Below are 12,669 nucleotides of genomic sequence, written 5' to 3' on the forward strand. Positions count from 1 at the left end.
TGGGGGGGCGGGGTTGGGGTAGGGGGGCAGGAAAGAGAGAGGCTTTATAAGAAACTGGCTGATAGGATTATGGGGGCTGAATGGTCCCAAGATCTGCCAGCTGGAGACCAGGAGAGCCTACGGCATTCGTTCCATCTGTGTCTGAAGGCAGGAGCCCGCGGTCCCAGCCCAAGACCACCAGGCAGAGAACAGAGCTTCAGTTCAGCCTTTTGTTCTAGTCGGCCCTTTGGATGAGGTCGTCACCCTGGTGGGAAGCCCTACAGTACTGTCTGCTAATGCAGTGTTAACCTCATCCAGAAACACCCTCACAGACACACTCAGAATAGCCTCGAATCACCCGTCAGGACACCCATGACCCAGTCACACGGACATAAAGTAACCATCCCTGTGCTTCCACACAAATGGGAAGGACGTGGATCTGGGGTCCTGGTGAGCCCTGCCCCAACAGAAGCTCACAGAAGTCATGGTGATTCCTTAGGGAGTCGTAGGCGATGAGGACCTGCCCCAGGGAAGGGAAGGGACCACCCACAGGCCCGTCACTGACTCGGGGACTCCCTTAGAAGCTGGCCATACCCTTCGGGTCCCAGGAAGTTAATGGCAGAAGGAGAACCAGTCAGATTATCTTATCCCCCACCCCCGACAGTGCCCCTTTCACCGTGTGTGTGTGTGTGTGTGTGTGTGTGTGTGTGTGTGTGTGTGCAGGGCGACAGGCAGTGTGGTTTCTGCAGGCAGGGCTTGGTGGGGCTCAGGGGTCCAGTGTGGGGTGTGTGTCTGTCCTGCGGGGCAGTGCACTAGGCACACCCCGCGTAGACACTGGGTATTGAGGGTCCCACACGCCCAGCCTGCGTCAGCAGCAGGCGAGTGGCCCCTGGGGACCAGTGTGAGGCTGTGTCGGGTGCCAGCTGGGGAGGGACCTGAGCCCCCTGTCCCAGCTGGCCAGGGCTGCTTTCACAGTGGGGGCAGCCCCGGCCCCTGTCCGCAGCTTGTGGCCTCTGTGAACGTCGTGGACACCCACACACCTGCCTTTCCCAAGACTCTATGCCAATGGAGCAGAAAACTTTCTTCCAGAAGGTCACCCCACCCCTCCCAGGTACCCCTCACAGTGCCCACACTTGCCTCGCTCACCGCACTCTTCCCCTTGAACTGACCTCACAGTTCACTCCTTCCCCTCCCCGGAGCCAGTGCCCAGCCTGGCTTTGCATTAGCTGCTCAGGGTGTTCCCTTGGTGGCCTCCTGGTTAGGACTCCGGGCCTTCACTGCAGTAGCCTGGCTTGATCCCTGGTTGGGGTCATGAGGTCCCACAAGCTGAGCAGTGCAGCTTAAAAAAAAAAAGGCAAAAAAAACGAAGCTCTATGAGTGAGTGAATGAATGAAGAGTTAGTGTTGGAGAGTTCCCCAGTGGTACAGTGGATAGGGTTAGTGGATAGTGGATAGTGCAGGAGACATGGGTTCAATCCCTGGCCTGGGAAGATTCCACATGCCACCGAGCAACTAAGCCGGCGTGCCACAACTGCTGAGCCCAACAACAAGAGAAGCCCCTGCAATGAGATGGCCCCTGCCCGCTGCAACGAGAGAAAGCCTGAGTAGCAACAAAGACTCAGCACCACCCAAATATTAATTTTTTTAAAAACTCAGTATTGGGGGCCCACCTTATGGTCTGGAACTGCACCCAGTGGGCCCTGGACACAGAGGCAGAGGGACAGGTCCCAGCCTGGCCACTGGTAACTACATGACCCTGGACACATGTGACAGGGCCCCAGAGAGCCAGAGGTGCTGCCTTTGACCCTGTAGGTCAGCTGGCGCAGGGGTGGGGCGGGCAGGTGCAGGGCCTTGAGGGAGAGCAAGGATACCTATGGGCCAGGACCTGCCCCTCTGACTCTCTAGCTCAGAGCAAGGGCTGCGAACAGCTCACGACTTCTCCAGAGAGGGGCCAGAACCAGGGTGGGACCAGGCACCCGGGGTAGGAAAAGCATGGACCCAGGGCCATGCAAAAACGGGGAGGGAAGCACACCAGCAGCCATCGGTACCCAGGTCCCAATGTGTGGAGACAAGCAGGACCTAGGCCTGGGCATCGAGGGCTGGTCAGTGGGTGAGGGGAGATAAGGGCAGTGCCCCTCGGCTTCTCATGCCACCATGCTTCAGTAGGGGGAGAGGACGGCTTGTCTTCACAGCCAGGGTGGGAGGGGTGGCCCTCCATGTCACCAAGCATGGTGTGGGCACCTTAGGAACCCAAGGTGGGGGCATCACCCACCTGGTACAAGCAGAGGGTGAGAACACAGGCTGTGGGAGACCACCAGCTGTTCCCTGGGTGTGAGGCAGGAATGAGGGCTGGGCTCACCTGTTGGGGCTTCACTTGTGCTCAGGAAGATTCCGGGGGAGCAGCCTGGTCCAGGACAAGCTGTCTGGAGCCTCAGAGCCTAGATACCCAGTGTGGCTGGCCCTGGATCTCCCTCTGAGCTGGGCCACGTTCCAGTGCCCACAGCCCTCCTATCATAGTCAGGCCTTTACCAGCAGCATCTGTTGAGTGGCTAAATGTTAGTGTTAGTCACTCGGTAATGTCGGACACTGCAACCCCATGGACTGTAGCCCACCAGGCTCCTCTGTCCATGGGATTCTCCAGGCAAGAATACTGGAGTGGGTTGCCATGCCCTCCTCCAGGGGATCTTCCCGACCCAGGGATTGAACCCGAGTCTCTTAAGTCTCCCGCATTGGCAGGCAGTCTTTACCACTGAGCCATCAAGGAAGCAGGACCTGACAGCTTGGTGGCAGTGCACACCACCACAGAGGAGTCTCAAGCACGAGGCACTGCTGCCCTCTGGTGGCCGTGGCTGGGAGGGCCGTCTAGGCTTGAGTGTGCAAATCCCCCAGCCTGGTTTAGGAACCTCCGGGGCCAGATTCGTATCTGAGCTTTCTCTCTCTGCCCCATTTGACAGGTGAGGAGCTTGAGGCCCAGGGGTGACCTGATTTTCCGTGAGACACACAGCAAACAGAAGCTGCAGCTGGGCTCTTGGTGCCCAGGACTTGGAATCCCTGTTGATAGGGTTGTCACATAAAATAACAGGGTGACCAGCCAGCAAGTAACCTAAGAAAACCTGACAGAGAGGGATGGAGTCTGCATAGACATGCAAGGTCACTATCTTCGGGGTCACTGTGAGGGGTACGAGGAGCACAGGGTTACAGAGGACAGGCTGAGTGGAGCCTGTGCAGCACCAAGGATGGTCAGCTGGGAGGCTAGAGAGGGCTGTCGAAGGCCTGGACAGCAGTCTGTGCGCAGGCTTCCGGCTTGGCTCTCAGTGCAGGCTGGTCCAGCTGCAGACTCAGGTCTGACCTTGGCCCCAGGTGGGTGACCCCAGATGGGGCAGAGAGCCCCACCCTGGCAGGGGTAGGGGCGAGGGAGAGGTAGAAGTTAAGTCCTTGACCCCAGGGGCTCTGATGTCTCCATTAGCCCTCGGAGCTGGATGGGCACAAGTCAGAGCCCCCTCACCCTGCAAAGTTGCCAAGGAGGCCTTGGTCAAGCCCATCCAAGACCCCGACCAAGCTCGCCGGCCCTTGTTCAGCAGCTCATGGGCACAGGAGCCACATAACTGAGGATTTTTTCTCTGCTTCCTCACCTGGGAGGCACATTTTATATAATTCCTTTAAAGTCAGCAATAGACACATGTAAAGGTGAGTATGAAGTCAGTCTCCACTCGCCTCCTCAGGCCCTCCATTTTCCTGCTACGTCTCTGTGTCAGTTCTTCCAGAAGTTTCTGTATATGCAGGTAGCTATGCGTGTGCACAAGGTTTGGTTTGCTCTTTGCACAGACAGTAGCTCACCACATGCCCACAGTCCCACCAGCTCCGGCAGGGCCCTGCATCTCGCAGCGGCTGTGTCCCAGTGATCATCTCAGTGGTTCCCTCCTGGTGAACACACAGGTGCTTCTCACACATGCTGTACAGACACTGTCACAATGAAAAGCCTAGTTAAGTGGCCGTGTCCGAGATTTCTTACAGGTTAGCATTGTTGGGGCAAAGAAAATGTGGATTCTTTTTTTTAATTGTGCATCTGTTTGGGGCTGTACTCGGCCTTCGTTGCTGCACGGGCTTTTTCTCTAGCTGCGGTGCGATGGGCTTCTCATTGCAGTGACTTCTCGTGTGACACAGGCTCGAGGGCACGTGGGCTCAGTTATGGCTCCAACTCTTAAGCACACATCCGCTCAGTAGCTGTGGCTCCCAGACTCTAAAGCACATGCTCAGCAGTTGTGCCACATGGGCTTAGCTGCTTTGCGGCATGTGAGATCTACTCAGATCAGGGATCGAATCTGTGTCTCCTGCACTGGCAGGCAGATTCTTTACCACAGAGCCCCTGGGGAAGCCTAGATAATTTTTTAAATTGCCAGACTCCCTCGAGAGATTATTCATATTCTTGCCTTCCCAAATGCCATGGGTGAGCTTGCCCGCTTACCCAGCCGGGAGTGAATTCTCTTTGCCACACTGACAGCTGAGAGATTCTCATAGTTCTAAAGGTTTAAGTTTTCTGTGAAAAGTTCACATCTTGCCCACTTCCTACAGCATTGTTCCTCCTTTATTGGAACTTTTATTATGAATAAAATCGGCTACTTCTATGTGTGTTGTTTTCCCCTTTGCCCCCTACATTTTTTGCTTCAAATGTTTTCTTCTACTAGCTTCATGGCCTAATCCATCACAGTGAAAACTTCCACCTGGGGTTGGTTTATTGTGGTACAAGGAGCATCAGCACCTTCTGCTTTCCCAGGGGGTTACCTGTTGCCCCACAGTCCCTGTCCCGTCTGGGGCAGGCCCAGCAATCTGCGTTCTGAGATGCCCTAAAGTGACTTGAATACAAGACCTGCCCGGCTTGTCTTTACCTTGGACCAGGAGCGCCTCCCAGTGGGGGCCTGTGTGGGGACTCCAGCACCATGTCAGCACCTTATGGAGGCCTGAGCTGTCCACTTAAAACCAAGATCTAGAAGTGTCTGTGAATGACGGACAGTACCATCTTTATCAGAGGTAGCTAAGTCTGCACCGCCACCTAGAACCTTCTAAGAGGGTCCAAGAGGTAGTGTTGACGCCCACCCAGCTGTCTGAGCTCTCTATCCTCTTGCCAAACTCACATGCTCACACCCAGGTGTAGGGGACAGGGGAGGTCGTTTGGGCCAGCCCAGGCCATGTCACCATACAGACTCCAAGTGGCTTCACCAAACCCTCAGGAGCCAGGATCAGAGGCTGTGGTGTGGGGTCAAGGGACGTCCTGTGACTACTTCCGTCCCCACCGGTACTGGCTGGTTGGTCAGACTGTACTTTACCTAAAGTGAGGGAACAGCAGTTCCCAAGCCCTCAGTACAGCCTACTTTGAGAGGAAACCCTCTCCTCTTTTCAATCCATCATCAGCGCTTGTCACTAAGGTAACTTGTTATTCCTAACTTCTGAAAGTAAGACTACTTTACCAAAACCTTGGTGCCTAGCTTGTACTTCCTGGCACTAATCCACAAACATCAATTCCTCTATCTTGAACGTTAGTGGGCAGATTGAGGACCCAGACAAGGATCTGCTCACAGAAGTGGGGCAGACTGTTCATTTGAGAGTTCTTCCGCCTCTTCTGCCCAGACTCGCCAAACCTACTTTCTTGTGGCTCCTGAGAGGTCTCACTCAGTGGTCTGCCAACTAGAGCAGTACTCTCAGGTCCAAGGACACCGGGAGTGGTGATGAGCCAAGACCTAGTCTGGCTAAGTGGCCAGGAGGCAACAGCTGTCACAGCAGTGTGCTGTATCCAGGTGGAACTCAGGTCTGGGGGAAGGTGGCTTTTCAGAAACTAAGAAGTCACTCCCCTCAACTCCCTGGTAAAGGTACTAATAGCATCAGAAGTATTTAATCCAGCCCGAGAGGCAAGACGCTGCAGCCTCCGTCTGTGCCTGTGTGCTATCTCCTGGTGTCCTTCCAACAGCGCTGGCGAGATACTCGATGTCACCTGCAGGGACTGGGGCCAGTGAGAGACTTACTCAAGTGACTCTGGCTCTTACGTGGCCTGCCCTCCTGTCCAGAGCTACGGCAAGGATTCACAATTCCTCTTTAAATTTAAATGCGAGCCTGCCACCCTTTTTCTGAGGTGTGGGGTCCAAGTTGAGTAAGAGAATACAAAAGGCCAAGGTCAGATGAAGAGCTACAACTCTGTATCAAGCTAGTTTGTAACTGTACCTTTTCCTGTGTGTGAAGTCAAGGTGCAAATATGAGACTGGTCTCTGGAGGCAGGGCTCAGAGGGCCCTGTGTACCCCGCCTAGGCAGCCGCTGTGACAGGCAAAGACCACTTAGTTAAGAAGGGGCTCTGGCGTGCCAAGCTCAGTCAGCATCCAGGGTGGGGAACCACTGACACCCGAGGCTGCCCATGGTCTCGCCTGTCCTTTTCCTCCCCCTGCTGTGGGGTTAGATGCCCTCACTACTCTTTGAAACGCCACAGCAGACTTTCTCCAGGACTCAGACTTGAAATAAAAATGTCAAAACAGAAAAAAAGTATTCCACAGATTTTTAAAACATTAAAAACCTGTCAACTCCTCAGTCTTTTGGGGCAATTTTCTCAGCCTACAGGGAAAAAAACAAATTCCCACCTATAACACACGCTCAGGTGAGCCGCCTGAAATGAACACACCGTAAAAACTTCCCAGTGCCAAGTTATGTCAAGATCCTTTATTCCTTTTTGTTAAAACCGGTCACAACACTAAGCTTCTGGCCTATCCTGCTGATACACAAGCCACAAACGCTTGCTCAGCAGTTGAAGCCTTTAGTAGCATGTTTGAAAAGTGAATAAAAATCCATATAAAACAAATATTCAAATAGTTTCCATAGGAACACAGATAAGTGTGACCCCATCTCCCAGTCTTCCACATTGGTGCACCTGTGCCAACCCTACTCACATAGACATCTCAGAACTAGCAGTAATTAAGTTAAATGGTCCCCCCCAAACCCTTAAATCAAGCTAAACTCGCAGTTAACAGCTACAAGAGTGGTATCTACACGTTAATACGCGTGGAAGCGCAGGCTGCCGAGTGCCGCTTCATGCCGCTCTCCCAGGCACAGGACACGGGCAGGGGACCGACGTCCGGCTCCTCCACTCCAGGCGGGAAGTCCTGGGTCCGGATCTGCTGCATCAGTTGCCTGCAGGAGACAGAGGCGGCAGTCAGAAACCCTGAGTCACCGCCAACCAAGCGGCTCCACACTGCGTGACACAGTAACCTATTCATGAGCCTATTTACATCTCTGGTCACTATGTCATCAGGAAGCAATTCAATGTAGTGCTACAGCAAGCATTTCTTCAGAATCATCTTTTTGGTAAGAAGAAAACCACAAGTCACACGCACGAATTAAAGTATTCTAGGTACAGAAATAGACTGACCAGTCTTTTCTAAATCAACTTTGCCTTAAAATTCTGCAACTATATATATCACTATTACTGGAGGAATTTTCCTTTCATTGTAATTATTCCAAAATTTTTAAAGCATATATTCTTAATATGGGGAGAAAAACAAAAAATAATTGTTATTATTTAATTCTAAGCAATTTCTTAATTCTACTGGACAAGAACAAGCATAATCAACCCTGGAAAGTACCTAATTCTTATCAGAACCAAACACACACTGTCACTAACCACGTTGGCCCTGACATCACATAGTAGATGGTGGGTCTCTGGAATCCATTGAAGGTAGAAGCAGCAGCAACAGTGTAAGCACCCATGTTCTCAAAGAGCATCCAATCACCCACATGCATCTCAGGCAGGTTACAGCGCTCAACAATGCGGTCCAGGCCGTCACAGGTCGGTCCCCAGATGCTGGATGAATAATACTTCTCATCTGGTTTGGGTCTCTACATTTGAGACAGAGAAACACACCTGCTTACACTTGTTCTGACCAGTCATCTTTCAACTGGTGTATACAACACATTTGGAAGGTACCTTCTGCAGAAGAGGCTTCACGTGTGCGTGATCATAAAGGATGCAGTTGAATGACCCATATACTCCATCGTTCACATAATACATAAATGTCCGATCAGTTGACTCCTCTTCATCTAGAAAAGCAAATTTAAAAAAAAAAGAAGAAAATAATTAGAAAAGCAGAAATAGTCTCAATTACCACTTAACCATTTTAGATACGAACTTTCAGTATATATATGTAATGATTCAATCCTGATACCTACCATCAGAGCCTGTCTGTTCCTTTAATACAAGTTTTTTGGCAATAATATTAACTGCGAGCGTGAAAGCTGATGCAACATAGTATCTGCCCGGCTCAGCTATGATTCTCACTCCAGAGTCTGATGGAAAATACTTGTCCAGTGCTGGGTTGATTACACTGGTGATCTACCAGAGTGAGACAGAAAAGAGCAGTTGGTCATCAAGGGAACTCACATGAAGCAGTGCTTTGAAACACACCATCAAAAACATTGAGAGCTGCCATCAGCAGAGGTTTATCTTCAAACAGTAAAAGATAAACACCTCCCTGAAAACCAGTCTGCATATCCTGTGGTTTCATTTTGATTCCCCTCAAGACTTTTTACTCTTTATTATGGTATGATTTTATTAAGCAATGGGACAAATTTATTACCAGTGCCTAAATATTTTTATCTAACATGTAAATATATACTAACAAGGTAAACTCTGTATTCTTCCTATTCACATAAATTTTACCTAAGAATGGATTTTATAAGTGGCATGTAATGGCTTACCTTCTTAAATGACTAAAAAGCAATGTTCTAAGTAAAGGAAGCACAAAATCTAGCAAACGATGTACTAAAGTCAACAGGTTCTCTTAACTCCACAGTGACAATCCTCAATTTTCCTAAGACTTTTGAAAATATTGTCTCATTTTATTTTAGAAAACCAGTAAGATAATACAGGGCTTCCCTGGTGGCCCAGAGAGTAAAGAATCTGCCTGCAACGCACAAGACCCAGGTTTGATCCCTGGCTCAAGATGATCCGCAGAGAAGGAACTGGCTACCCACTCCAGGATTTCTGCCTGGAGAATTCCATGGACAGAGGAGCCTTGCAGGCTACAGTCCATGGGGTCACAAAGAGTTGGACACAACTGAGAGACTAATTAATTAACGTAATACAATTTTAAATATCACAGAAGTCATTCAAAATACCACACAAGACATTTACTTTCATGTTTGTACAGTCCCTTTTGGTTATTAGTTGTAACATATAAGTTTTGAAACATTTCAAAAAGGAACCTAAGAGCTACAGACTGTAATTTTGTTATAAATTACCTCTTCAAATTTAAGCTTTACATCCTCTGATCCAGGAAAGCCACCACCAATATCAAGCAGATACATGTTGAAACCAACCTCAGCCTAGAGTCAAGAAAATTAAGTCAATCAGCCAGATTAACAAGTCATGAAAAATGTATGCAGCAGGTTAAGGTTAAATATGTAATATGAGATGACTTTTACAAAGGTAAATTCTAGAACTGGGACTAGTTGTTAATGCCATCCCTGCCCCCCTCCTCACACATGGGGCTCACAGATACTCACGCCCATGTCAAAGACACAGCGGGCATCAGAGATGGCCTGCACAAAGGTCTCAGGATCAGTACAGCCACTTCCCACGTGGAAGCTGGTGTCAAAACACAAAAAATACGCTATTTCTTACTATTTCTGGAAATAACTATTCATGGTGGGAGAAAACTTGCATTGTCTAATACTTCATCTCCATCTCTGCCATCACCAAGATCTCACCTGACACCAATGACATCAATATCTAGCTCTTTCGCCCGTTCCAAAAGAAGCCTGCTGGTTTTGAGTGTGGCACCAAATTTGACACTAAGGCGACAGACTGCTTTGGAATCATCAGTGGCGATCCGTAAAACCAACCTAGAAGCAAGAAAAGCATATCAAATTTCCCACCGACACAAGATCATCTACAGCCGTGGTTAAAATAAGACTCCTTGGCTCTGATACCCTGTGGTCTGAGTCTAATTTGGTTTAACTCAGTACACAAATAATTTACTAGTATGGAAATCTAACAACTGGAAATTTGAGTTTGTTCACATTATACACGTCCCATATCTGATCCGCCCTCAAATGGAGTAACTCACTTGGCCTTTGGATGTGCCCTGGCAACTTTCATCAGCTCAACTTCACTATCAAAAGTCATCATCTGGACTCCGTTATTGGCAGCATACTTAATCTGAGACACTTGTTTACATGGATTTGCATAGATAATCCTCTCTGGGGGCACCCCGAGACTCTGCACCAATTGTATTTCAGTCTGAAAAAGAAGAGGTATTTACACATGTAGTTAATATATAGAAAAGCTGGCCCATGCCCACTCTCTTTAGCATCCTCTGCTCAAGCAAAGTAATTCTGATCTGCCCTGCTGGGAGCACCAGGGCCATTACAGACATCATTTGAGTTCTGCTGCTTTTGCTCACCTTGCTGGCACAGTCAAATCCTGTCCCAATGGCAGCGAGTGTCTTCACTATGGTTCTGCTATCATTGCATTTGACGGCATAAAAGGGGGTGACCCGAGGAAGAGCTTTCAACCATCTCAGATGTTTCTTCAGAATGTCTCCCAGGTCCGCAACATAGAAGGCATCCTTATCATCCTGCAATAAGAGTGGTTACAGGAGACCCATGAGCAATTTAACAGATGTGACCAAGGCACAGCCTTCCCTTCTCTTGCCCATCATTCTCATGAACCCTACTCTAGTCAATCATGGACATGATAATCACTATTGTTACTGGAGGATCCACAGCCAATTAAACTCCCAATTCCCTAACAAGACATTTCCATAAGACCCCTCTCAAGTTTCCCATTCATCTGCCTAACATTCTCAAAGCTGCACTACCAGCATAGACTTCATATATACTTACAGAATAAGAAACTTCATTAATTTTTTGGTCCAGAATGTCCTTGGCAGTAAAGCCTTCATCCAAGAAATGGCAGTCAAACTCTTCATTGCTAAAGCTGTTCATGGTTTCTTGACGTCTTTTTGAGACACAACAAACTGCAAATAGGGCAGACAAATCTACTCAGAAGTCTTAATACTTAGTAACTCCTAAGATAAACTTGTAACAATCACAAATACTTACATAGAAAACGTAAAAGAGATGGAATTTAAAGGGATTATGCCAACTTTTCACAAAGGCAATTCCCCAGGAATTCCAAGTCCACCGAAGATGCGTGTGCTCTCTGTGCAGCAGTGGAAATGTTCAATAAACACACAATCTGCTGTCTACCTTCAGAACACATTAAATTGGAAGATCAGGTATTGACAGCACACAGACACACACACACACAAGAAGCAGGGCTACTAAACCACCCTCCAGACAGCTCACTCCCTGGGTTTGGAAATCCTATTATTCCTAGGTTTAAGTACCATGATTCTATAAATCTCAATGGAATGAGAACCTCACAAATTCAACACTAGAGTTTTTCACACTCAGCTTCCATATATAGTACTGTACTTAGTCACTCAGTCGTGTCTGACTCTTTGTGACCCCATGGACTGTAGCCCGCCAGGCTCCTCTGTCCATGGGATTCTCCAGGCAAGAATACTGGAGTGGGTTGCCATGCCCTTCTCTAGAGAATCTTCCCGACCCGGGGATGGAACCCAGCATTGCAGGTGGATTCTTTACCAGCTCAGCTACCAAGGAAGCTCATATAGTTTTGTCCACCTCAAAAAAGGCACTCCAAACATTCCTGCTAAAATGCAGAATACAGGTTTCAGAAACTTTCCTGCACTTAGTCCACTGAGAGGGAAAAGGCTTCATGACAGTTAGCTTACTTTATTTCAGACCTGTTTTTCTCTCGAAGCTTAAAACACCATGATAGCAGTTTAGCAAAGCTGCCATATAAACACCTTGCTATTTCTGACATTTGCTAAGTCTTATACAGAAGAACTTTTAGTGAACAACAGGCATTGTTATCAATTTACTGAGTGCTCTAAATTTTCCTGAGAAATGAGCTAATTTTCATGCTAGGCATGTGTTTTTTTAAAAAATGCAATCTAAAAAAAATCAACAGAATGTATTACAGCTGCTGTATCTGAATGGCAATCAATATTCTAAAACCAGTGCTGCCTACTTAACTACTTGGGATTCTGGGAATCCCAACTATCCTCACAGGCACTCTAACTTACATGCTTGGCTATGAATGATAATCACCTGGGAGTCATTCTCAACTATGAATTACAAAAATTAGCAAACAATGATTTATGAATAAACAAAAATAAAGCTCATTTAACCATCAGAGCCACTGTCCTTGGCGTTCATGAAACGTGACATAGGTCAATGAGTTACCTTAAAATAATTATTTTAATCTATTTAATCTGATAGGGAGGGCATCTTTTCCACTGTGCAACCCACTTCAGTGCCTGCAGCCTACTGCCAGAGGCCAGGCAATGGTTCGGGCCGGATTTACTCTGGCATGGGACACTATGAGAGGCCCAGGGGGACGAGCCTGCCATAAATCCAAACCCATGCATGGGAGAACTTGCGAGACTTGATCTAATGTGACTTGCTGGCTTTGTCAACCTCCTAGTTTCCTAATTCGCCCAGAGGGGAAGGGAACAGACCAACAGGCAGCACACACATTCTGTTTACATAAGTAACATTTAAATAGGGTCACCAGTGATAGACTGGGCCGTTTAGGGTCTTAAAAAAAAAAAAAAAGAAAACATTCAG

General features: G+C 48.3%; 1 protein-coding gene across 3 annotated transcripts in view; it reads right to left on the bottom strand.

The window, feature by feature from the left end:
• Positions 1-6,649: 6,649 nt before the first annotated feature.
• Positions 6,650-12,669, bottom strand: part of ODC1 (ornithine decarboxylase 1) — a 7,218-nt gene continuing 1,198 nt past the window's right edge. Inside the window, exons 2-12 of one of the 3 annotated variants that reach the window (XM_010852060.1) lie at positions 11,077-11,223; positions 10,858-10,991; positions 10,416-10,589; positions 10,080-10,252; positions 9,721-9,855; positions 9,517-9,598; positions 9,253-9,336; positions 8,182-8,344; positions 7,940-8,052; positions 7,637-7,851; positions 6,650-7,146 (exon numbers count right to left, since the gene is read on the bottom strand). In XM_010852060.1, coding sequence (XP_010850362.1) covers positions 7,002-7,146; positions 7,637-7,851; positions 7,940-8,052; positions 8,182-8,344; positions 9,253-9,336; positions 9,517-9,598; positions 9,721-9,855; positions 10,080-10,252; positions 10,416-10,589; positions 10,858-10,959 — 1,386 coding nt within the window. In that variant the 5' untranslated portion in view covers positions 10,960-10,991; positions 11,077-11,223 and the 3' untranslated portion in view covers positions 6,650-7,001. The remainder of the gene's footprint in view (positions 7,147-7,636; positions 7,852-7,939; positions 8,053-8,181; positions 8,345-9,252; positions 9,337-9,516; positions 9,599-9,720; positions 9,856-10,079; positions 10,253-10,415; positions 10,590-10,857; positions 10,992-11,076; positions 11,224-12,669) is intronic. The other 2 variants (XM_010852059.1, XM_010852061.1) reach the window with 2 other exon arrangements.

The sequence above is a fragment of the Bison bison genome, unplaced genomic scaffold (genome assembly GCF_000754665.1).
Source record: "Bison bison bison isolate TAMUID 2011002044 unplaced genomic scaffold, Bison_UMD1.0 scf7180017864307, whole genome shotgun sequence".
NCBI classification, from domain to species: domain Eukaryota; kingdom Metazoa; phylum Chordata; class Mammalia; order Artiodactyla; family Bovidae; genus Bison; species Bison bison.